General features: G+C 41.9%; 1 protein-coding gene and 1 pseudogene across 1 annotated transcript in view; one reads left to right on the top strand and one right to left on the bottom strand.

Moving 5' to 3' along the window:
• IGF2BP2 (insulin like growth factor 2 mRNA binding protein 2) overlaps nt 1–3,092 on the bottom strand; it is a 163,477-nt gene extending 160,385 nt beyond the window's left edge. Inside the window, exons 1-2 of the mRNA XM_063094994.1 lie at nt 2,907–3,092; nt 1,278–1,338 (exon numbers count right to left, since the gene is read on the bottom strand). Coding sequence (XP_062951064.1) covers nt 1,278–1,338; nt 2,907–3,084 — 239 coding nt within the window. The 5' untranslated portion in view covers nt 3,085–3,092. The remainder of the gene's footprint in view (nt 1–1,277; nt 1,339–2,906) is intronic.
• A 14,505-nt stretch (nt 3,093–17,597) lies between these two features.
• LOC134362544 (farnesyl pyrophosphate synthase-like) lies at nt 17,598–18,655 on the top strand (annotated as a pseudogene).
• The last annotated feature ends 7,468 nt before the right edge of the window (nt 18,656–26,123 follow it).

Here is a 26,123-nt window from a genome sequence, read left to right on the forward strand (position 1 = left end):
AATATACAAATGTAGAATACTTTATTGAAAACCAATTAGTTATACATTACATCTTTTCCAATAAAGGGAAGAACTAGCTTAATATTACACATGAAGCTGCAAATCCTAACTCTTACCTATTTTTAAAGGAAAGGTATAAGTCGTTTTCTGATATGCCACAAGTCATTTGCAAACAAAAGATATTCTGTTGCTTAGTCAAATTAAAATGTATCTGGAAATGTGTACACAATTTTTAAAAATTCCTTCAACAACACATCTAAGCATCTATAAAATTATGGTAGTTTGTTTTAAAATCTATTCAATCCTGGCAAAAATCAAGTCAGTGATAACACTATTTCACTATCACAAATTGCAAAAGTGGTGAATCAAAGACTTCAGTTAGCATCTCCAATTCAGCTACTTAATGACTAATGTTGAAGAAATGTATGTGAATGGGATATAAACTAAGTTACGACACACAGAAGAAAAAAATTCAGAATGAGTAATAAAGGGCCCAAATTTAAAGTCCACAATAAACTTTAAACAAAGATGTTCTCCCTCATTCTCTTCTCATAGACAGATATTTCTCATGTTCCCAAATCACTGTGTAGAAATTCAACCTCCACAAAACTTGTTACTCCTTCATTAACAACAGAGCACTTAAATAAAACTATAGATTTCACAATAATATTTGTTTAGCCTCAAACATTTCTTAAAAACAACAACAACAATGCTCAGAAGCAATACTCAGTCTCATTGACTAAAAAAGCCTGGTTTTTAACTGCCATCCAATCCAAACAACCTACTTCTTTAGAATGCTATGTAAAATATTACCTCTTACAGAATTATTTTATTATTCAACGTTAAACTAAAAAAGAAAATTAATTAATCGCGATGTTTAGTTAAGCAATTTAGCTGACACAGTAAATATTTACTCTTCACATCTCACAGGAAGTCTTGACAGCATTTGTTGCCATTGTGCTAGGGGCAGGGGTGTGAGTGGGGGTGGTGGGAGGCAAGTTTTGATAAACAAGTTAAACGGTCCCAGCGACTGAACACAGCTAGTGTTCGCCACCCCGACCCCCAGTTAGGCACCAGATATTTTCCAAGTACAGTAAACACCTTATATAATGAAAGTAAAAAATGTAACTTTCTAAACTATGTATCTCCACTAACAAAACAAACAAAACCTTTTTTAAAAACTATAAGAGCAAGTTTTTAAAATCTGCGAGTATTTTTTTTACTTATACATAAGCCCAATCACACACACACAAAAAAACTGAGCAAAGTATATTTACCTTAGCTTTTTAGAGACTGAGTAATCAACTTCCATGATTTTCCCATGCAATTCCACTTTACCTTTAAAACAGAAATTAAAGTACTCAGAACCTTCCTTAGATCAAACCCGCGGGGGTCTAGGAGGGGCACGCACAGAACTCCACGCTCGGGCTCCGCCTGCGGGCGCCCTCAAGGAGTCTCCCACCCGGCTCGAGCTGGGCGAACTTGGTTCCCAGTGTGAAGAAAAGTGGGCGCCCCGTGTATCAGGACGTGGTGGGACGGGTGCGAGCCCGAATCCGACCCCAGGTATTGCTGTGGGTGGCATTACCAGAAAAACAAATTTAATAAACAGCGGCGCCAATTTGAAAGGATGAGCTCATTTGAAACTCAAGCTGGAGGGCTGGCGCGGCCCCGCTCCTCTCTGGCCCTCTCCTCTCCGTTGCGCTAGCCCGGAACCCGAAGGCTCCCCTGCGCTCCCCTGCCTGCCCTCTCCTCCCGGTGGTCCCGAGAAGACGCGCCGAAGCCCCTCGGGGTCCGCTGCTGCGAGAGCCCGTCCCTGCCCGCTTCTGGGTGTCACCTTGGCCTCGCCGCCGCCCCGCCCCCCCACCCCCCAAGCGCCCGTGGGTAAGGGGATCCCGCCTGGCCCGGGTTCGGGGGACGCCGGCCCGGGTCTGGGGGCGAGCGCGGCTCCGAGCGGTGCGTGTGCTGGAGGGAGAGTTGGGGAGTGCGCGCGCGCGCCAGTGTGTGTGTGTCGCTCGCCGTCTCCCGTCTGGGCTCCAGCGCGCTCGCGGGCCCCCCGGTCGCCTCTTTCCCGGTTCTCAGCCCGGGCCCCCACCGAGTTGAGACAGGGCACCTCGTAAAAAGGTGCTTCTGGCCAAGCGGGAGGCGGGGGGACGGGCGGCGGAAAGCCCCCAGCTCCGAGTTCTTCTCAATAAAATCGGACAAAAAATTCAGAGAAAAATAGGAGCGCTTGAGACACCAGCGAGAGGGAACTGAGGTTCGGCAGAGGACCCAGAGAGATGTGCAGTCGTGCGGGGGCTCGGGCTAGGGGAGTCCTGAGACCACGAAGGGGATAGTCAGGGTGGCGCCGAGGGGGTGCCAAAAGTGGGGGACCTCGGGGCGAGGTGAGGAGGGGGTTCGAAAGGAGAGTGCGGCTCCAGGGACGCCAGAGGGCGAGAAGTCTTGGGCACCAGGCACGGGAAGAAGGAAGGTCCTGCCAGGGGAGGAGGAGATGCTGGATTTGGGGTCGGGGGTCCCTGACAAAGGGGGTGACGGGAAGGTCAAGGAAGAGGGGGGACAGGGGACTCTCGAAGGGTGGGGGTGGGGAGCTCCGAGAGCAGCTCGGGGCACCAGAGTAACGAGGGGTGCCCCCAGAGAGCAAGTGAGCCTTGGGGACCCTCGGAGCGGCACGGGGGGCGGCCCAAGGCTGCGACCCCGAGAGCAAGGGGTGAGCCCTGAGATGTGGGGGGAGGGGAACGGGCCGTCCCCGGAGCGGGCGGGCGGCGAGAGTTGAGGGTCTGGTGCGTGGAAGCGAGCGTGCGGGCGCGGGAGCCCCAGCCGGCCGCCGCCCGCCGGGCTCGGCCTCCCTCCGGGCGCCGTCCCGGCCTGAGCGGGCGAGGCAGGGGGAGGGGGCAGCGCCGAGTGCTCACCCGAGAGGGTCTCGATGGCGCGGATGGCCCAGTTCTGGTCGGGGTAGTCCACGAAGGCGTAGCCGGACTTGAGCAGGACCTGTCCCGCCAGGGGCAGCTTCCTGTCCCCGAAGAGCTGCCGGAGGTCGTCGGCGGTGACGGCGGGGCTCAGGTTCCCGATGTAAAGCTTGTTCATCATCCGTCTCTTCCCCGAGAGCCCGCGGCTCCCCCGGCCCGGTACCCGGCGCTCCTCGCCTCCTCCGCTGCCCTCGTCTCTCCTCCTCCTCCGCCCCCCCTACCCGCCCTCCGCCCGCCCGCCCGCCACCCACCCCCACCCTCACCCTCAGCCTGGCTCCCCCCACCGCGGCCGGCCCGGCCCGCCCGGGGGCAGAGGCGGAGGCGGGGACTCGGCGCGGCTGCCTCCTCGGGGCAGAGTCCCGGGCCGGGCGGCGGCGCGCGGACAAAGCGCTCTCTCTGCCTCCCTCTCTCTCCCTCTCAAGGCGGTGGCGGGAGGAGGAGCAGCGGCGGGCGGCGGCAGCACACCCCGCGTGTGTCTGTGTGAGAGTTTGTACGGGCGTGTGCGCAGCCGAGAGTGAGCGAACGAGCGAGCGCCCCCTCCCCGCCCCGCGCCGCTGCGCCCCTCGCCTTGCGCTCCCCGCGTTCCGAGCGCCCCGGCGCGCCTCCTCGGGCTCCTGCCCCGGGCCGGGCAGGCGGAAGCGGGTCGCGGCCCCGGGCTGGGGCTCCTGGGCACCGGAACCCCGGGCGGGCGCGGCGCGGAGGACAAGCGAGCGGTGGGGCGGGGAAGGCGCGCCCCGGGCGCGGGTGGGAGCACGCGAGGGGGCGCGGGGGAGCGGCTGGGAGCCGCAGGCGTGGGAGGGAGAGGGGCTGTGAGCGAGCGCGGAGAGGGGTGTGCGCAAGGTGGACCGGATGTGAGCGCGCGGCTGCCAGGCCAGCGGGAAGGTGTGTCTCGGAGGTGAGAGGCGAGGGCAGGCTGGGAGACAACAACTTTGCGACGACTTGGCCGAGTCTGGAGCTCTGCGCGCTCCCGGGCGGTGCGCTCGCTCCAAGACCCGCTCCCCGCCCAGCTCTCGGAGGCGACCGGGAAGCGCGTGTGGTCGAAGGATCGCGGATGGGAGTCGGGACGCCTGGGGCCGGGGGCCGGCCGGACCCTCTCGGACTGTGCACCCCGTGGAAGTTGCTCCCGTCCCTGGGCCTCAGTTTCCTAACCCGTGACGGGAGGCGGAAGGCCAGAGCGAAGTCATGTCCCCTCCGCCCGGACCCCGCGCGCCCGGAACCCCACGGCGGGCGGCAGCCTGACGTTGGCAGCTGCTCTCTGCTTCTCGGGCGGCCACTGCAAACCAGGTGGCGGGTGGGGAAGCGAACGCGGAGGGGGCAGGGACTGCGGCGGAGCCTGAGCCGTTGGGTCAGTGGCCGGGGGGGAGGACAGACGCTCGCTGCAAGGCTGCGCGGCCGGGTTCAGTCCCAGAGCCAGAGTGGTGGGAGGCGAGGGTGGCTGGAAGCGGAGGCGCGCAGACTGTGTAGGAGTTCCCCGACTATTGGGAAGGGCCGGGAGAGGAAAGAGGTCCCTCCGAGCGGAGGAAACAACGTGACCGACGGAAGAGGCAGGGTTGGGATGAGAGCAGTCCGAGTGGAGGGGCTCGGGAAGGAGCCAGACGAGCTGGAAGCGAGCTGCAAGTTCCGGGGCCGGCTGGAAGCCTGATGGTTAGAGCCTGGTCCTAGCCAGGATACGAAATTATACAGGGGAAGAGAAAAATGGCAGGATTCAGAGGTGGAGGGGCAGAAGAAGATTCCAAGCTCTGGACTTCTGGGGGCATTAAGAGAGTTGGTTTGATCAGGGAAATATTGGCTTTTGTATGGGGGATGGGGGTGGGGGATGTCTGGGTGGAGAAAACACAAATGTGGGGCTGAAACACGTTCGGGTCTCCTGGCTGGGTTGTGAAGCACTCTTTCCCCAGCGGAGGGAACGCGGCTTGCTGGATTTTGTATTTTCCGCAAGCGCTCTCAGGTGGTTCCTGTTAGGGAAACACTGTTGATGTGGAAGGCCTGCCTGCTCAGGACTTAGACCTTCTTCCTCACTGCCTCCAACTGTGGCCTGGGATGTTCCAGCATCCCTGAGCCTAAGTTTCTTCATTTATAAAAGGAGATAAGCAACCTTTGCAGGGATGTCTAGAGGGCCACATGAAGGTGACTGAGTAGTGTGTGGAGACACAGCGGATACACAGTTAATGCTTTTCTTTCCCCCCAGGAATTCATGAGCTTTAAAATACAGTACTTTCTTTGGGGGAAGAAGATCTTCTTATATAATTACTTGTACGGAGGAGAAAATAATGTATCCATTATCACCTAGATATTTGCAGTTGAGTTCTGGCTTTTGTCTCAAATATTCACATATCTCCTCTCTAGAAAAGGAATTGGATTTTACTGCTCCTGGTGTTGGGAATGAACTTTGCCATTATTCCCCAAACAGATAAATTAGGCATGGATGCTTCCCTACTAAAATGTAATGGAGAATCACAAATGAAAACAGCGTGTGTGCATAAACCCAGCAGACAGGGAGCTAACTATCTTCGGATTACTTACACAAATGCCCGAAATTGGTATAGTCATCTTTATATTATAAGACAGCATGTTTGCTTATTTTATTTACAATAATTCAAAGTTACATGTTACAAAAGAGAAACAAGAGAATGGCAGGGATAGTTGGTTTCATTTCTCTCTGAAAGGTTAGTAAAACTTTCTATTGTGTAATATTTTCAGACATCAATTATTTGGTCCTACTGCAAAATGACAAATGTTTTAACATTGTTGCTGTAGTGGGCAGCAGATATATCTCAGGATTCTTGGCTGAGATGGCTTCTGGTGAACTCTTCTTGCCTGGTTTCACCAAGTCACTTTCAAACTTTTTTTCTGAGAAATAACTGCTCTTTGCTGTACTTTGTGACTTCTGTCCTGCTGGTATTTTGTAAACAGTGGTGCTGCAGAAGGGTTTGAACAACTCATGTAATAGACGACATATTTTCACCATACCTCTGATTTGCAGCACACATAGTTCCTTATTTTAACACGCAGTTTCTTTTTCAAGTGATAGAGTAGAGGTCAGAGGACCTTTGCAAGCCTTCAACTGCAAATTTGAAGAAATTCAGAGGTCATTGCTTCTACATAACAAAATTTATTTTCTGCTTGTTTTCTCTTGAGTTCCCCTACATCGTCCCTCACTAGAGAGCCGAAATGGAGGTCAATTGGAGATCTTGATTGATCCAGACTCAAATTAAGCCTAATAAGCCAAGATTTTATGAATGTTTAATTGAAGTCAGATATTTGGAGGAATTCTTATATTAGGCATATTACTTTTAAAAAAATGTATTAACCTTTTCCTCAAGAGTTTCAACGGCAGTACAGATCCTCATTGTTTCCTAGTGATTCTTTTGGGCAGGACAGTGGTAACATGGCTGGGACAAAATTTCTTTATCCCACTTTGCAGGTAGGAAAATGGAAGCCCAGGAAAGCAGAAGAATTTTTTCATGGTAATACAGAGAGGGCTTGAAACACCTGGAAAACACATCTTAGCCTAACAAAGAATCCATGAAGTCGTCATCTTGAATTTTTGTGACCAAAATAATTCTTTTCATGGACAGAGCACCTTCTGATGGTATCACTGTGGTGAACTTAACCTTTTGAATCTACAAAACCACAGGGAAAATGTTTTTTTTTCAATTGATAATAGTGGTCAATATGGCCAATGTTTATAGATAATGTGAGGAGTTGAAAGATAAAATGAAGCCTATTTGCTGAAAGGTGGGGGCAAAGCCAGCATTTGGAAGTGATTCTGAGTAGGTCATGTTAGCATCTGCCTGTGCATCAAGAATGATTTGATGGTAGGGTAATGTCCCTTTAGACACCTTTTCTTGAGTTGGCGTAAGAGAAACTGACCTTAGTTGAGTTACTTCACCTCTCAGAGCTTCACATTCCTCATTTGTAAAATAGCTCAACCATTTTCTCACCATAAACTCCAGCCCCCCATCCTTTTCATATTTTCCATACACTGGGCCATCTCAGGACTCTGTCCCTTTGCACACATAGTTCCCTTTCCCTGGAATAGATTTCTTTCCCCTGGTAAACTCCTGCCTCCTCCCCTGATTTAGCCCCAGGATACACACAACACTTCATTCATACAGATAACAAATATCTAGTGATGGTTGCATGACTTTGTGAATATACTAAAAATCACTGAAGCATGTAAATGGTGAATTTAATGGTATGTGAACTATATCTCAATTTTTAAAAGTTATATGAGGGGGGAAAAAAGTTTTGTCTTCCCTACTACATAGTAAGTTTCTGGAAGACTGAGATTCTTTTTTTTTTTTTTATTCTTTGAGTCTCCTTTTTTATCTTTGAATTTTCGGATATGAAACCTGGTCCGTAATAGGGGTAAGGCAATATTTGTTGAATGAACAGCGACTGTCTGAGGTTTGCTCTAAGGATTAAGTGAAGGTATATGTAATGTTACCTGTCTTGCACAGTGCTTGACATGGAGCAGAAAGACCTTTTCTCCCCTTGTTGAATTCATTCATTTGTGGCCTTACGCAGTGCTAAGCACTGAAGATACAAAATGAATTACCATCATCCCGATTGCAAGAAGTTTATGGTCAGTGGGTGAGGCATATTATAAACATATAGTATTGCATTAGAGGTACCACAGTAGATGTGTGAGCATTTCATTCAGCCTAGCGGGAGGGGAGGGGATCATCACGGAAGATGATCATCATCAGGTTGGGGAGGGGATCATCATGGAAGAACTGATGTTGGAAGTGGGTTTTGAAGGATAAGTAGGGATTTGCTAGGATAAGAGAAGGTGTGAGGGGAGAAAGACATCTTAGGTGGAAGGAATAATATATGCAAAGGCATAGGCACATAAAAAAGCATCTGCTCCATACCTGAAATCAATCCAAATGTTGGTTCAGAAATAAATTTGAGAAAAAAAGAACAGAGGAAATAATGCAAAACAACAAAAAGTCCCCAGAATCAAAGACATGGATCTCCAGATCAAAGGGGTTTACAGAAGTCCCCAGCACAATGAATAACAAAAGATCCAGAGCAAAAGTACATCATTGTGAAATTTGGAACTCAATCGAATTATAAAAGCACCTGGGGTAAAAAACAGGTCACCTACAAAGGATTTGGAGAGAGAATGGTAATGTATTTTTCTAAATCATAAAGGAAGCTAGGAGGCAGTAGAGCAATGCCTTTAAAACTGAGTGGAAATTATTTTCAGTCTAGAATTCTAAGTCTAATGAGATGATTAATTAAAAAGCCATGCAAGGATTCAAACATGCCACCATTTTGGGGAGGCTACTGAGAGATAAGTGCCAGCAAAATGATGGAACAAGAGGACATGGGATTTGGAAAATTAAGAATCCAATGCAGGAGCCTATGAGTAGAAAATCCAGAGTGCCAATAATGCAGCCATCCAGCGAGTAACCAGCCCAGATTGGAATGAGGATAGATGGCTCAGAGAGAGGACTTCAAGGGGGAAAAAAAAGGAACTCATTTGTAAGGTGCATAGTAATTATTTCTGATAGTATGGTAGGCATGTTGGAGCATTTGGAAAAAAATCACAGGTATAATGAAAGCCAGGCAAATGGAAAAACGAGGAAATTATTAACTCTAGAAAAAACACACGGTCGTACAAGAAAGGAGCAATAGTCATAGGCTCAGCAGTGAAAATATTTGTACAGTCATGATGTAAACACTGATGTATTATCCAAACTACATAAAGAGAACTTACAAAGTAATCAGAAAAAGACAACCATGAGAAAAAATGGTCAAAAAATATGAATGGCCTAATTCACAGAAGATGAAACTCAAAAAGCTCAACTCATGAGTAATGAGGGAAATTAAAACTATTCACAACCATCAAATCGACAAAAAGTTTAAAATTCTGATGATACAAGGTATTGGTGAGCATGTGGAGCATCAAAAACAGTCATCCACTGCTGGCAAGAGTAAACACTGGTACAATTACTCTGAAGAGTAATTTGTCAATATCTAGTGAAGCGGAAGGTATAGGCCCTAAGTGCTGCCTGGCAATCATTCTCCCATTCTCTTAGATGTCTGGCTGTTTCTTACAGTCTCATCTCCCTTCACATCTTCCACTGTTCTTTTACCTTAAGTCTCTGCTACTAACCTTGCTTTTTATTTCACTGAGAAAATAGAAGCAATCAGAAGAACACTACAACATATCTCCCCACATATTTGTATCTATGGACTCTGCCTTTTGTTCATTAGTATGGATGACTATGCATGATCTAGAAGAGAGGAAAAAACTGATGACTCCAGAGAACATGAATAAACGTGCACACCCTTTGACCTAACAATTTCTCCTTTAAAGAAATTCTACATATGCAGAAAGAAACATGTACAAGACTGTTCATTGTAGCACTGTGATAGGGAGAAATCAGAAGAAACCTAAATGTTCATCAGTGAGAAAATGGATTTTAAAAATTGTGGCATAGCTATAAATTGAATATTATACATTAAGTCAAATGGTATGCATATTCATTTTCTCTGGAATTATTTTTGTCTCTCTTCTAGATGAAATAAATGAAATAGGCTACATATATCAACATTAAGAACCAAAATATATGCTAAGGGAAAAGTTACATTGTACAAGGATGTGTTTGTTATGATGCCATCTATATACAAAGTTTGAAAACATGCAAAACAATTCTATTGTTGATATGGACACATCTATATGATGTAATTGTATAAAAATATGCATGGGAACAACAAACTCCACGTTTAGGATAATGATTACATCTAGGAAGGGAGAAGAGGGAATAGGAAATAGAGGGGCACACATAGGATTTCAATTATATCTTTTTTGTTTTTTAAAGCTAGATGGTAGGTACATGGGTGTTTATCTTTTTTATCTCTTCAGTTACAAAATTTTTATTGCTGTATGAGACAGGATGATTCTTAAGCCAGACTATGCATCAATAATCACTAAGAGAATTTTTAAAATACAGATTATCAGTGGGCTGGAGGAGAATTGGTGGACTAACAGGTACAAAACTATGCTATCTACCCTAAGTGAATCACTGTGTAATATATTCATGTATTGAAACAACATACTGTTCCCCACAAATATGTACAAGTAAATGTTAAAATTTTTAAAGTTTTTTAGAAATACACATTACCAAGAGCTATCACCAGAAATTTAAACTTCAGTAGAACTTCTGAATCAAAATTTTCAGAGCAGAGGCCCAAGGAATCTGCATTTTAAAAAATGAAATGGCCATAGAGATACACATATTTTTCACACATATACATATGAATATTTACATATATGTACATTGTATGTGCATATACATATGTATATTTTCTATGTATATATACACATATATATAATGTCAAACCTATAGGAAGTTTGCAATAATAGTATAAGGAAGTCCCATATACTGTTTACCCAGATTCCGTAAATGTTAACACTTTACCGCATTTGTTTTATTATTTTTTCAGTTTCTCTGAACCATTTGAGAGTAAACTGCAGACAGGATACCGCTTTATGCCTAAATTCTTCAGTTTGTATGTACTAAAAAAAAGTCTCTGTGCAATGATCAAAACCAGGAAATAAACATTGATACTATAATCTGCAGACTTTATTCACATTTTACCAATTGTGTCAACAATCTTTGTTATAGCAAAAGAAAATCACAAATCATTTGTTGCATGTGGTTGTCTTGTCTCTATATTCTCTTTTAATCTGGACAGTTTCTCAGTCATTCTTTGTTTTTTATAACATTGACATTGTTGAGGAGTATGGCTGTTTATTTGGTAGAATGCCCCTCAATATGGGCTTGTCAGATGTTTCTTCATGATTAGATTTAGATTATATATTTTCTTGCAGCAGTACCACAGAGGTGATATTGTGTTCAGATGATATTGTGCATTGTGTAACAAGGCACATGATATTGATTTTTCCCGTTACTGGTGATACTAACTTTGCTTACTTGGTTAGAGCGGTATGTCAGCAAGTGTTAGGTTTCTCTATTGTAAAGTTACTGAGTATCTTTTGGGTAAATACTTTAAAACTGTGCACATATCCTGTTACCCTCAAAATTTCAGCCACTACTTTTAGTATCTATTGTTGATTCTTGCCTGAATTAATTATTATGGTAGCCAAGTGGTGATTCTAATTTTGTCATTTCTTTTATATTTATTAGTCGGCTTTTTGCTGCAAGGAAGAGCTTTCCCTTCTCCCTCATTTATTATATCAGTGTGGACTAATGGATTCTTATGTCATTCAAAGTGCTATAAATATTTACTATCATTAAGTATTTTGATGCTCAAATGGTCCAAGATTTGGCCAGCGAGAGTCCCTTCAAGCTGGCACACGTGAATGTCTGATATTGTTCCAGGTTTGTGCTTTCTCTTTCTCAGTCCTATATAATCAACCACTTATCCAGGGAGCCCTGGTACTTTTTTAGCAGAGAATGGTATTTAGAAACCAATATCTGCATGCTATAGATGCTATTGTTACTAGAATCTAGTTGATTTTAGACCTTCTTAGTCAGAGGAACTAGGAAATTATGTAAATAAACACACACATGTAAATCTATACCTGTTCATATCTATCTAGTGATGTATTAAAAACCACGAGTGCACACTGATACCTCTGATTCCAATGAAACACTACGGGATTCATTCTCTCCTTCCTGTTTTCATATTTGTACCTCTCTCCTTCAATAGTGAAAAACCTGGATCCCATTATCTGCAATATATTTTCCTATTTGCTTAATCCTAGAATACACAGAATTACTCATGAATTCTTTGAAAAAAGAAGCCTATTAGCTGGCTTCTAACTGTTATCTGCTATCTGTTGAGAGTTCTTTTGTTTTTAGCTTAAGGGTATACAGTCCACATACACTGCTCAAAAGTTACTTGAATTTTATTTTCTTCCTCAGTGTTGGTTATCTTATTCATTTGCAATTTGGTTGGTTCATTTGTTTATGTTTTTTCCACTTTAGATTTTTCCTTCATCTTTGTTGATTTTATTTTTTCTCTTTTTGTTGTTGAGGATGTTAACATATTAACATGGTTGCAAAACACAGAAGGTACAGTCAGAGAAATTCCATCCCCTCCCTGTTTCTTCTGTTCAACTCATTTCCACCCAACCCCCGAGGGTAACCAATCTTATTCACTTCTGGTTTATCTTTCCTGTGTTTCTTTTTACACAGATGAACATATTCGTGCATATTTTCTTGCTCCCCTTTTCTACAAAACAGGTAACATATTACCAATACTCTTCAGTACTTTGCTTTCTTCACTTAACAATAGACCCCGGAAATCATTCCATATCAGTTTATAGAGATCTTACTCTTTTTTTTTTTTTTTTTTTACCAGCTGCATAGTACTCATATGTCATATGTATAGGCATGTCAGTGGTTTTCAATTATAATTTTACAATGATGCTATGAATAACCTTGTACATATGTATCTTTGTATTGGAGGTCTATCTTCCGGATAAATTCTTAAGAGTGGAATTGCTAGGTCAAAAAGTAGTATGCGCATACATGTGTGTATGTGTTTTAAATATATATTGTGAAATTCTACATAAAGTTATACACCAGTTTGCATTCTACCAGTTCTGTATAAGAGTGCCTGTTTCCTTACAGGCTCCAGACAAAGTGATTATGCTTTTGTATTTTTTGCCAATTTGATAGGTGAGAAATGGTATCTAAGTACAGTTTTAGTTTGTAGTTCTCCTATGAGTGAGAAGGAACATCGTTCATGTGTTTAAGGATTATCTTTTTTTCTTTATTTTGATACATTTTTTGTTTGTGTCTTTTGCCCATTTTTGTGCTGGATTTTGATCTAGTCTCCTTAAGTTTTAAGAGTTATTTAAATATTTGTGATATAAGCCCGTTATCTGTGATACATGTGCAAATATTTTCTCCCAAGTTTTAATTGTCTTTTGACTTTGTTTATGGTATTTTTTTCCATGCAGAGGTTTTTACTTTCATAAAGTTTACCAATCTTTTCTTTCACTTCATTTGATTTTGAGTTATAGTTAGAAAGCTTTCCCCTTCACCCAGCTTAAAGAGGAATTCATTCATTTTTTATACAGAACGTGTATGGTTTGTGTTTTGTTTTGTTTTTTGATCCTTAATCTATTTGCAATTTGTTCTTGTGGATGGCATGAGGTATGAATCTAATTTTACCTTTTTTCCTAAATAGTTGACTAGTTGTGCCAGCACCATTCATTTAAAAAATTCTTTTAGCCCAGGTGTTTTGAGATATCACCTTTATCACATACTAAAGTTTCATATGTATGTGGTTCTATTTCTGGGCTTTGTTTTCTACTGATCTGTCTATCCATAGGACTATACCCCACTGTTTAATTGTAAAGGCTTCATAATATGTCTGGTGGCCCTAGTATCCTCTGTAGCTTTTTTCTTTTCTTAGTATTTTCCTGGCTATTATTGCATGTTTGTTTTCTACGTGAAGTTTAGTATCAGCTTATCAGGCTCCATAAAAAAGTTGTTTTGGGGGGGTTTGCATTACATTATACATTAACTTAGGGATAACAGACATCTTTATGATGTTGAATCATCCTATCTAAGAACAGAAGGAGTCTTTCCATTCACCAATCTCATTGAATAAAAAATATTAGGTTCTAACTATGTTGGGAAGAGAGAGATGTGGGAGAGCTAAGTGTCATCGACTCAATGGGAAATAAAATAATGGCTAAAATTGATAAACCAAAGAATGGTATAAGCTTGTTAGTTAGAAATGCACAGATAAATACCAAGGGAAAGAGCTACAAGAGTAAGAAGACTTTTTTTTTAAAAATAAATCTTTTAATACAAGTATTAATCAGCATCCTGGGAGGAAACAAAGGGCACATTTAATCAGAGTGATTAAAAATCTAATAGAAATGCTATTTAGAGGTATGGGTGGTATTAAGAAACATAAACAAGGGTTGGTAAAGCACCCTGCCACTAGCAGCAACAGGGAACCATTACTACCCCTTTGCCTAAAGGGTGACAGGAAGGGCAGCTTAATGGAATCAAGAAAGCTATAGGAGAGGACTGCCCAATAGAAACCTTGGACTTGAGTAGAACAAAGTCACTGCTCACTGCAGCATGACAGGTTGGGAACTGTGGGAATAAATATCATCTTACTATCCTCCCACTCCTGCCAGTGCCTCCCAATGGCTAAACCAAAGCAGAAGGCAGAGAGCAAGGGAGCTCCTGGGGGTCATTTGTAACCGACAGCCTCAACAACAATAGGGCGGAGAAGGGTGGTGAGTGGATTTGGAGGCACACATGGAAGATATCCAAGCAGCATTGTAATACTGTGTAAATTAAGTGTGTAAATGTACAGCATGATACTAATACAATAAAAAACAGTAAAAAGCAACTTTCATCAAGACTATGATCTAAGAGAACACAAGTCAAATAATTATAATAAAAATTTTTAGATGTTCAATGCCTGAGGAGAGATTGGGGATATTTCCAGTGAAGGAATCCCAGCAGATTCTCTGGAAGGTGGGCCTTTGAGCTGGGCATCTAACTTATACCATCATATGGTGGCTGTGTGATAGATACTGGTCCATTCTTCTATAATAAGACATCTCTAGGAGAGTCTGAGAAGTCACTCAAACCACATAGTTTCCATTGTTCTGCTTCCTGTAGATATTCGTCTTTTCATGTTTTTAAGGTTTTTTGTTTTATTTTTTCCAATTTCTATTTTATATTGATGTCCTCAAGATGAAATGACTGAATTTGTACTCTGCCCCTGGCATACTGCTAAGGGCTTTAGATGCATAAGCTCATTTATTCTTCCCTAGCCTATGAGATTGACCTTATTATCACCATTTTACAGATGAGAAAACTGAGGTTTGAAGGTAAATAACGTAACCAAGGAGAAACAGCTAGGTCAAAACCACAACTTAGGTTGATTCCAAAGCTCGCCTTTTCACTCTGTATTGCCTCTCAATATAGGAATTTATGATACAGTTCCCAGATTGCCTTAACAAGGGGAAAAGTGAGTCAGGTTTTTTTTTCCTATTTAGTTTTTAACTCTTCTTTTCTCTCACGGAATGGCTTAGTAAACATATTGATAGCAAGGTTGTGCCTTGTCCCTTGTGTTAGATCCCCTGGCCTTCAGATACCAACCCCGGCCAAGAAAGAGTCAGTAGTTTAGGAACCCCAATGTGCATATGAATCACCTAGGGCACTTGTTAAAAATTTGTATTCTGCGACCCACCCCCGATGATCAATTTTCTGGGTTTGGGTGAGGCCCCAAAATTCGTATTTTAACTAGTGCCCCAAGTGATTCTGGCAGGTGGTTCACAGACTGTATTTGGGAAGTCATAGTGGAGCCAATGTACCCAAACTTGCCTTAAAGGAGTAGGAACAGAAAGGGAACTTGGGTTTGGGTTGTATTTTGGCTCATGGAAGGCGTATTAGTCCGTTTCTGTTGCTTATAACAAAATACATGGAACTGGATACTTCATAAGAAAACAAAATTTGTTGCTTACAGTTTCTGAGACTGGGAAGTCCAAAGTCCATCTGGTGGTGGCAACAGTGACCCAGGGATCTCACATTGCAAGATGGTGGAAGCAGTGAAGGCAGAAAGAGAGTAACCTCCTCATTCACTCTCTTTTTAAAGCCTTCAGAAGCACGCCCCTGACCGTCCTTCTTAATCCATTCACTACTGCACGGTCCTGCAATCCAGTCACCTCTTCAGGGCTCTGCCTTTCAATTACCATAATAGGATTTCCCACCCTCTTAACAGTCACAGTGGGGGCCAAGTTTCTAATACATAAAACTTGGGGGACACAGTTCAAGCTTCAATGAGTTTGGGGGTACCCAATTCAATCCACTACAGAAGGTATGACTCATCTTTCCCTCACTGATGTTCTGGACTTACATTGTGAAGAATTTTACAGCATCTCAAACCAGAGACTTCCTTGTGGTGGGCCTTAGAAAATGATCAAGGCAATATGTTCTAAGGTTTTGATGGCAAAGACACCGGGAGCCTCTTATTTTATAATTAAATGTATATTATTGGTAAAATGGCCTCTCAAACTCAGCATATAAGTAAATCCCCCTCCCAACCCACAAACCATGGAAGTTTAGTCTATAGTTCATGGTTTCTAATTTATAGTGCACTTCGCTTCCCTGACATCCTATCCCTCCTCTTGTTCCTTGCCTCCTCCCATTGTACACTGCTCCTCTGAGGCAGGAATATATAACGGAAAGTGCTGTATTGAAGTCAGCAGACCTATAATTGAATCCTCTTTCACTTACAAGCTGTCTGACCTTTGTAAAGTTACTTAGCCTCTCTGATCCTCAATTCCCTTTTGTAAAAGGAAAATAATACCTACCTCATGAAATTGCTATAAGTGTGAGAGATGTTGCATGCCCAGTACCTGGCACCAGGCCTGTCGCTCAATAGGTAGCAGGTGAAGATGTTAATGCCTTCTGCAGACTGTTGTGCTTTTCCTCCTGCTGCTGACATTCTTGACTTGGAGCACATTAGCGTCACTACAGTGGGAGCTGCTCTCTTGGTAACACTCCTGAAACAGGAAAAGTTTCTAGACAGCTAGAAAGTTGGGGAGGACGTTAGCAGTAATCTGGTCCATCTAGCCCAGTGGATGTAGAGGATCCTGGCACAGGCCTCCTGACAGATGGTCACCCCAACTCTGCAAATCCCATCGGAGAGCGCACCACCTCCTGAAGCTGCCTGTTATTGGAAGACTGGTTGATTAAAAGAAAACTTTTTCTTGAATTAAAATGAAATCAGTTTCCCCACTAATTATGGACTCAAAACCATTTAGAGCTAAAAGAAATCTTCAAGATCTTCAAGCCCACCATCTTATTTTATGAATGAGGGACCTGAGGCTTAGGGAGGTAAGGTGAGGTGCTGTTGGTCTTGTTGTGCAGCTAAGCAGAATAGTCCCCTCCCCAGCCCTTCAATGTTACCAATCAGCACGTCCTTCCAGTTCTTCCAGTACCCCTGTTCCTTCAACTTTCCCCCATGAACAACAGTCAACTCTTCACTGCTCTAATCACCCAGCTTTGCATGTGCAAGTTTATAATGGCAAGAACTACACACAATTCTGATTATGATCTGGCCCTAGCAGAGTGAACTGAGACTATTTGTGAGTGATATCCAAGGCAAGGTATGGCTATTATACCTAGAAAAGGCCAAGAACTTGAGCTAGACAAAACCAACAGGTCATTTATAGAAATGCAAGTAGTCATGGTAATTCAGTTCTCTTCAGGTCCTCTTGATTGGACACTAATAATTTGTGTTAAGCACTTTTGAAATATCTGTGCCAGGCCCAAAGAAGGTGCTCAGTAATATTTGCTAAATTAATATAGATTTGGTTTTAACTCTTTTTTTTTTTTCTAACAAATACACATAAAAGAAGCGGGGGAGGGTGAAGATAGGGGAAAATGTTAAAGGAAGAAATCAAACTGTTGTCTCAAAACCAGAGTTGTAAATTAGTAATTTTGCCCAAATAAAGAATTGGACTTATCAGATGACTTTAAAATAAATCTAAGCAAAATTTCTGGAAGTCTAGCATTATTGGCATTTCTGGAAATGTTGATAGAGAAGTCACAATAAAGAATTACCCGGGCCAAGCAGGAATCCGTGGCCAGGAACAGGGTACTTTGCTCCTCTCTAAGAATGAATGGAGACTAGAAATCAGACGTTTATGCACAAGAAAAGCAGGATTTTCTCCAGCACTTCTCCCAGGTTGTTAAGGTGCTGACTGAAGATAAGATGGGGCACCTGGAGACAGGAGATTCCAATGCCCTGCCCAGGAGTTTCCTGGAGTACCATGCTAACGGAGGCAAATACCAGTGGGGTTTGACAGTGCTGGTAGCATTCCGTGAGCTGGTGGAGCCAAAGAAACAGGATGCTGATAGTCTCCAGAGGGCCCTGACTGTGGGCTGATGTGTGGAACTGCTGCAAGCTTTCTTCCTGGTGTCTGACAACATCATGGATTCATCCCTCACCCACTGGGGGAATATCTGCTGGTATCAGAAGCCAGGCATAGGTTTGGATGCCATCAATGATGCTTTACTTCTGGAAGCATGTATCTACTGCCTGCTGAAATTCTACTGCCGGGAGCAGCCGTATTACCTGAACCTGACTGAGTTCTTCCTGCAGAGTTCCTATCGGACTGAGATTGGGCAGACCCTGGACCTCATCACAGCCCCCCAGGGCAATGTGGATCTTGGCAGATTCACTGAAAAGAGGTACAAAGCTATTATCAAGTACAAGACATCTTTCTACTCCTTCTACCTGTAGCTGCTGCCATGTATATGACAGGAATTGATGGGGAGAAGGAACAAGCCAGTGCTGAAAAGATCCTGCTGGAGATGGGAGAGTTTGTTCAGATTCAGGATGATTACGTTGACCTCTTTGGTGATCCCAGTGTGACTGGCAAGATTGGCACTGACAACAAATGCAGCTGGCAGGTAATCACAGTGTCTGCAACGGGCCACTGTGGAACAGCGCCAGATCCTGCAGAATTATGGGCAGAAGGAGGCCGATAAGGTGGCCCGGGTAAAGGCTGTATACGAGGAGCTGGATCTGCTGGCTGTGTCCTTGCAGTGTGAGGAAGACAGTTACAACCACCTTATGGGGCTCATGGAGCAGTACGCTGCACCCCTGTCCCGGCCATCTTCCTGGAGCTAGCACAGAAGATCTACAAGTGGAAAAAGTGACCTAGAGAGTGCAAGGGCAGGGAGAAGAGGTGCTCAATAAATTACTGTGTAATCTTAAAAAAAAAAAAAAAGAATTACCTGGTATAAGATACAGTAAAAATAGTGAGACCTTTTGTTCAAAGCCACTCAGAGAAATTATCTCAATGGGACTCATGGCATTTCTGAGAGGAGAAAGGAGGAGGTATGGCTGAAAGATTACTGTGTTATTCATTCAACTGAACAATCCTCAGAGAAGTTATATGTTTTTATGAAATTGCTGTAGTCAACATATTTAACAAGGTGACATTGCTTCAGTAATTTGTTTTAAGATCAATACCACATCTGATTGTTAGTTTTTGAGATTTTCTTCTCTAAATCTTAACAAAACCCGTGACCATGGACATTGTTAGAATGGGTAGACTAAATTCTAGTTTTAATGGGAGTTATCCATGTTTATATCCCAGGTACCTCTGGTGTTTGTTTTTCATTTACCTGTAATTTTTTACAATTTTAGACAAATTGGATATATGGCCTGCATAATAGTTTTTAAAAATCACCTTTGTTTATATGAAAGACATTTTTAGCAATCACACCAGAAGCAGTCTCAAAAGCAGCTGATCTGATTAGCTAATTATTGTCAAAAAGAGCAGCTAAATAAATACCAAATTGTTTTGGTCAGAAGTTTGCCTATATTCAAATAGGCATTTTAAATGACACACATACAGCTGTTACAGCATTTTTTGTGGTTGTTGCTGTTTTAAAAAGAACAACTGACAGAGTTATTAGCAGCCAGATGAAGGAAATGAATCACTAGCTTGCTCGCTCCTGTAGCTCACTCTAAGGGAGAATTTGTCTTGGGCTCAAGCTAGACTGAAAGACTAAATGTGAAAGTCAGTCAGGGCAGCCATGAGCATCTTTTCACTGTGCTCCAGTCTGAGGAGGTAGCATTTCTACAGCTTCATAAAAAAGCAACTTAGTTTTAGTTCAGTAAAGTAACTACTTGGTGGCTTACTTTTAATTTTTTTTTTAAGGCTGCTTTACAACATCTTGTTGCATTTTGAAATATTATTTATCTTATGGGCAAAACTTTTTTTTCTGTGACAAGGCATTATCAAATTAATAATGGCAGTCAGTGGGAAATATGATTCAATCTTAAAATTAGTATGATTCCTAACTTTAAACTTTTCATCTGGTCTTACTTTTCTGAGAGAAGGGGTGGGGGTGATTACTATATCTACAAGGTCTATGATACTATTCAATTTAGCAGTTCTGTGACTTTTTAAATCCAGCAGTAAGGAATTTTGCATTGTCCAACTCAGTAACTCCAAAAAACTGTTGCCAGAAACAAAAGGGACAAAGAATGGTGACAAAAATGCTGCTTTTGATAACAGACCAAAGCAAGCTCTCTGAGGTTAGCTGTCAACTATATCAGAAACAAAAGAATGGTGCAGTTTTAGAAATAGAAAACCTAGACTCTGGTCCTCACTACTTTTTCACCCTCCGAATTTGGGGCAATTCATTTAATCTCTGAGTCTCAATCACTTGAAGGCAGAAGGCTGGATCTGATGATCATCTTTTGCGGTTATCGTTCAGTAGTAAGATCTGTTAGCAGAACTCATCTTGGGAAAGTAGCTGTCTTTGTTTCAGGAAATACCATGATAAACCCCCAGGGCATAAGGGCTGGCTAGGGCTCAGGCAACCAAAAAGGGCAAAAAGGCTGCACTTGCAGAAGCAGGAAATTAATTTTTCTTGGGGGTCGGGGGTGGAGGGAGTGAGGGGAGGGGAAGGGAGGGCTAGGAGATTGTTGGAGTTAGGGCCCTGCATGAAGTAAAGGCCTGTGAGAAACCTCTAGTAGGGAATGATCAAAAGGGCTTTTAAGATCAAGAAAGCCTAAAATGTAATTTTAAATGGCTTGTGGCATAATGGGCAATGTGACCCTTCCCCGTGACCTCTGCATCTTAGTGAACAGGAACACACTGATGTTCTATGTGAGTGGGGGTTTGTTGAAAGAGGAGTAAGGCACCATATGGATGTGTTGGGGAACAGAGACAGTCTCAGAAGAACCAGAGCTGGAAGGCAGAGAGGCCTTCAGAAACCCACACCCTCATGAATCAACAGAGGGCTTGGCAAGGCTTCCGACCAGACATGAAGGGGCCAGCAGAGCCCAGCTGCCATTTGGGTTGTTAACCTGATGATGGAGATCTGCAGGCTGCCCTCTAAGCACCTCTACTAGCTTCCTCTTCAGTGTTGTTGTCCTTTTCAAATCAATGACAATGTAAGAGGTGATGTCAGAATCTCAGGATTACCTCTGTCTATCTCCACTATTTTTACTAGAACATAAGGCATTTTCCCCATGTCATTTCCCCCTCAATGTGTTTCTTAAACCCCTCTGTTTTGTTCTTAAATTATTTTCTAGCTTTTGCTCATTTGATCAATTTTGTTTCTTTTCCTCCTTTTCTTAGAAGTGAATTGCTAAAGATTCTGATTTATTTCCTACTCTTCTTTTCCATTTATCATTCAGATTTTTCTTTACTTGGAACTCTCTAAAGATTATTTGCAAGGCTCCCTTAGCAGCCATTTGTAATTTGCTTGCTGTAAGCGCTATTCTATTGGACATCAATTTTTAGCATGTTTAATGAAAGTTAGATACTCTTTCAAATCCAAAAATTTTATTGCTTCTTCCAGCTTCAGTTTTTAAAAGAAATTTAGGTTTAAATGTTCCCCCATTCAATTCTATAAAAACTTCACATTTTCACCCTAAGTGAAAATGATCACTTTGGAGTTCCAACTAAAAGCATTAACACCTTCTAAAGATTGTGCTAGTGGGAGAATAAATCGGTATAACCTTTCTGTCAAGCAATTTGGCAATATAGTACTTATGAAGAGCCTTAGAAATGTTTATACTCTTTGGCCCAGGGATCACACTTCTAGGAATCTTTCCACTGGAAATAATCAGAAACGTGGCCAAGGATTTATGTACAATTTGTTTATTGCAACATTATTTATGATAGGTACAAATTGGAAACAACCTGAATGCCCAGTAAAAGGAAATTAAATTGTTATATCCATATGATGAAAATTATGCAGAAACTAAAGACTATGGTTTTCTGTGAATCTAGATAACCTCTCTGGGTGTTCATGACTTCCAGGATGGAAAGCATGAGTGGCTTGGGTCCCTTTAGAAATTTAACCCCCTCCACTAACTGTGAAAATCAGCCTATTCTGAAGGGGGGGGCATAGCCTGAGACCACCCCTCCACTCCCCCCACCCCCCAACACGAGAGCCTGAACTCTGATGAGAGCAGAAAATAAATTGTTCTTTCAAGAAACTTTTACTATCTGGGGAAGTGCTGTTTTGAAGTTAGAATTTTTAAGAAACTATATTGTATTATTCCAAATTTGTAGGGAAAATTAATATATAATTAGAAAAACTAAACACCAAAATATTTACAGGGTTTATATCTGAGTGATGGGATTGTGTATGATTTATGGGAAACCACGAGAAACCATTATTCAGAAAGGTAAGGTAATTTGCCCAACTTCTCATAGCCAGTAAAGTGTTGGAGGGAAGGTTCAAACCCAAGTCAGCTTGACTGTAAAGCCTGTTCTCCCACACCTGCTGAAATATTACTTAAATCAAAAAACTACAAGTAAAAGAAATATAAATATGGCACTCTAGGTGTGGCAGATTGAATTATTGATCCCAATTCTTAACTGTCCTGTAGGATTATTTACATTCACACCCTTGGTATGGCCTTATGATGGACAGGATATATTCCCTGCACCTTGATTTCCAGCTTGGCCATGTGACTTGCTTTGGCCAATCGATTGAGGGTGAATATAATGAAAGGGAAGCCTTAAAATAGGCTAGCACAATAGGGTCTTTTCTCCTATACTCCTGACTTTTGCCATGAGAATAAAGTGCTTTGTGTAACTTCTGGTCCAAGGGGAATGAGAAATACGTGGAACAAACATGGACCCAACCAACAGCTTAAAGCTTAAATCTTAGACAACTGCAGGTTAAAGCTTGAATATTAGCCAACCTGAAGACACATGGTAAAAAATAAATGATTATGGTTTTAAGTCATTGTGTTATGGATTTTACTTTATTGTAGAATTATTGTGGTCAATTGGTATAAAACACAAAGATATTCCATATTAAGTAACAGAACTGAATCTCTTGATATGTCAGTACTAGTCCAAATTTGGTTATGTGAATGTTGTAGGGTCTACAAGTATTCAACATCTGAGAAAACAATCTAACAAGACCTTTTGTTTAATGCAACCTGGCTCACTGAGTGGTATGACAGCTAGCTTCCAGTGAGGAGGGAAATATTTACATAAGGAATACACAGCATTCTAAGAAAAAAGGAACACAAACCCCTAATCTCTAAAGTCTAGGGTAGAGAGACATTTGATGTGGGCCAGGCCCATTGTAGAAGACCAACAGTGAGGAAAGGAGAAGAAATAGCCTGGTCTAGAGCTCAAAAGGAAGTCCTTGAGGGTACAGAGGGCATGGAAACACATTCTGCCCATCATGAGGTCACAGCAAGGGCATAAATGTAAAGAAAAGATTCTAAACTCAACTTTTTTTTTTGGCGGCTGACCAGTACTGGATCAAATCCCAGACCTTGGAATTAACACAACGCTCAAACAAACTGAGCTAACGGGCCATTGCCTGAAACTCAGCAACCTTTGAGGTTGGTGCTGGAAGGCCCTAAGACCCAGTCATTGTGACCACCCTTGTGTGAGCTTTGGAGAACTATGACTCAGCTTGTGAACTGTACCCTGGGAGTCCAAGCACTGGTCCCACATTTATACTTCCCCTTCCCACCTTTTTTTGCAAAAATGAGATCGTATTTCTTTTAATCAACTACTTAATAGTGTACGGTGAACTATTTTCCAAAGCACTATATATTCTTCTACAATTTAGTTTTAATTTCTACAAAGTATTCTCTTCTATGGTCCATCATCTTAGGGCATCTGCTTATTACAGGATTAGAACTCAGACCGATAGAAACATTTTCTACCGTGTTTTATCCCCCACCTTTTTTTTCTATTTTTCTTTAAAATATGAATCTATACCGAAAGCAAACATGCTAAATGAAACTACCAGAAAATAAATCAGTGGTAGGAGAAAAAAATCAAAAAGAATAAATAGCTAAAAGAAACATTTCAATCAAAGCAATGAAATGAGAAATAAGTAGACTTAAGTGGGATTTTTAAAATATTCATTAATATTTAATAAGAAATATCTATGAGCAAGTATACCATGAGTCACAAAATTTTATACCCTTTTTCATAAATCTAAACTCTGGAAATTTATCCTGAGCATACAATTCAAAACAAGAATAGACTATAATGTGTATGGCTGAATAGCCCCTAGCAGACACAATCCTCACAGATTACTGTAAACTCTGGGCAAAATACAAAAACATTATATTGAACATTGTATTTTAAACTCTTCAATGTCCTGAAGACATTGGAGAGTTGAAAAAAGAAGCAGGTAGATTCTGGAAAGGAGTCAACACTCAGGGAAAAAAAGGAACATCACAGGGTAAGTTATCCTTTTATAGAGCTTTTGCCTGTAGACAGGCCAGTTAGCACTGCATGAGGTAGCTAAAACAGAGAAAACACTTCCTGTCTTTCTGCCCTAAAGCAACACAGGAGAAAATTCAGGGAAACCCCTGAGAGGTACCTGGAGTGGGGGAAGGTAGAATCCCAGAAAGGAGAGAGTCATAGAGGAAAGATCATAAATTCTGTGTATAAATTCTGTCCAAATCTCTGGTTGAGCTCTGAAACACACAGGCGTGAGACGGACTTGAGCTAAGAACAAAAGAACTAAACTGACATTTGAGCTAGAGTTTACAGCTCAAGTTCAATCAAATTAATTGCCTGATTTTAAAATAACTCATATTCTTTAGAGAATATAAGAGAATCCAGAATCTGTATAACATAGCATTTACAAAGTCCAGAATACAGTCTAAAGACCCAGGAAAATGTGACCTATTTCCAAGAGAAAAGACAGTCAACAGAGACCAGTGGCAAAAGACGCGAAACTTCAAACTAGCAGGTAAGGATTTATGACCTATTACAGTTGTCCCTTGATATCCATACGGAATTGGTTCCAGGACCACCCCCATACCAAAATCTACAGACATTCAAGTCCCTTATATAAAATGGTGTAGTATTTGCATATAACCTACACACGTCCTCTCATATACATACTATAAGTCATCTCTAGTTTTTAAATATTACTTAATGCAATGTAAATGCTATCTAATATTTATTATACTGTATTATTTAGGGAATAATGACCAGAAAAAAAAAAACTGTACACGTTCAGTACAGATGCAACCATTGTAGGCCTAACTACATAGTACACATCAGCAACAATAACAATATACATTTTTGGATTTTTTTTTTCAAATATTTTTGATCCATGGTTGGTTGAATCCACAGATGCAGAACCTGCAGATACAGAAAGCCAACTATATAACTGTGTTCAAAGAAGTATAGGAAAATAGGCTCACAATGAATGAAAAGACAGGGAATATCAGGAGACATGGAAACTATAATAAAGACCTAAATAGAAATTGTAGAACTGACATATGCAATATCTGAAATGAAAATTTCATGGGATGGTTTTAACAGCAGAGTGACAAAGGTGAACAGAGGAATGACCCAGTAAGTTTCAAATTATTCAATCTGAAAAACAAAGGGAAAAAATATTAGAAAAATGAATAGAGCTCCAGGGACTTGTGGGACAATATGCAAAGTCCAATATATGTGTTATCAAAAGAATGAGAGAATGAGGCAAGGAGACTATTTTAGGATACAATAGCCAAAAATTCCCTATATTAAGTAAAAAATAATTTTACAGATTAAGGAAAATCATTGAAATCCAAGCAGGGTTACTACAAAGAAAACTAGGCCAAGAAACATCACAGTCAAACTGCTGAAAAGAGATAAAGGAGAAATCATGAAACCATTACATGCAGGAGAACAATGATTTGAGTGACTGATGACTTTTAGTAGAAATTTTTGGAGACAATAAAACATTTTTTAAATACTGGAAACAAAACTGACCACCCACAATTACACATCCAAGAAAAATATCCTTCAACAGTAAAAGTGAAATAATGACCTTTTCAGATTCAAACAAACAAACAAACAAACACCTAAGATAATTTGTTATTAATACTAAGTATTAAAGGAAATTCTTCAGGCTGAAGAGAATTGATACTAAAATGGAAACTCATCTTCAGGAAGGTATGAAGAGCATCTGCCTGGGAGAGAGTCCCTGTTGCTGGGGGGACTCTGCTGCCATAAAACACAGCAGTGGGGGAAGCTGAGAGAGTGAGAGAAGCCTGTCAGAAACACTGAGGCAATACATGCTGGCAAGAAAGAAGGCCATCGTTATAATGTCCTCCAGGTATCAGAAATAGCAGGATTTCCTTCTTTTTGAGGCTATTAGTTCATTGTGTGTA

Source organism: Cynocephalus volans, chromosome 1, assembly GCF_027409185.1.
Source record: "Cynocephalus volans isolate mCynVol1 chromosome 1, mCynVol1.pri, whole genome shotgun sequence".
Lineage (NCBI taxonomy): Eukaryota > Metazoa > Chordata > Mammalia > Dermoptera > Cynocephalidae > Cynocephalus > Cynocephalus volans.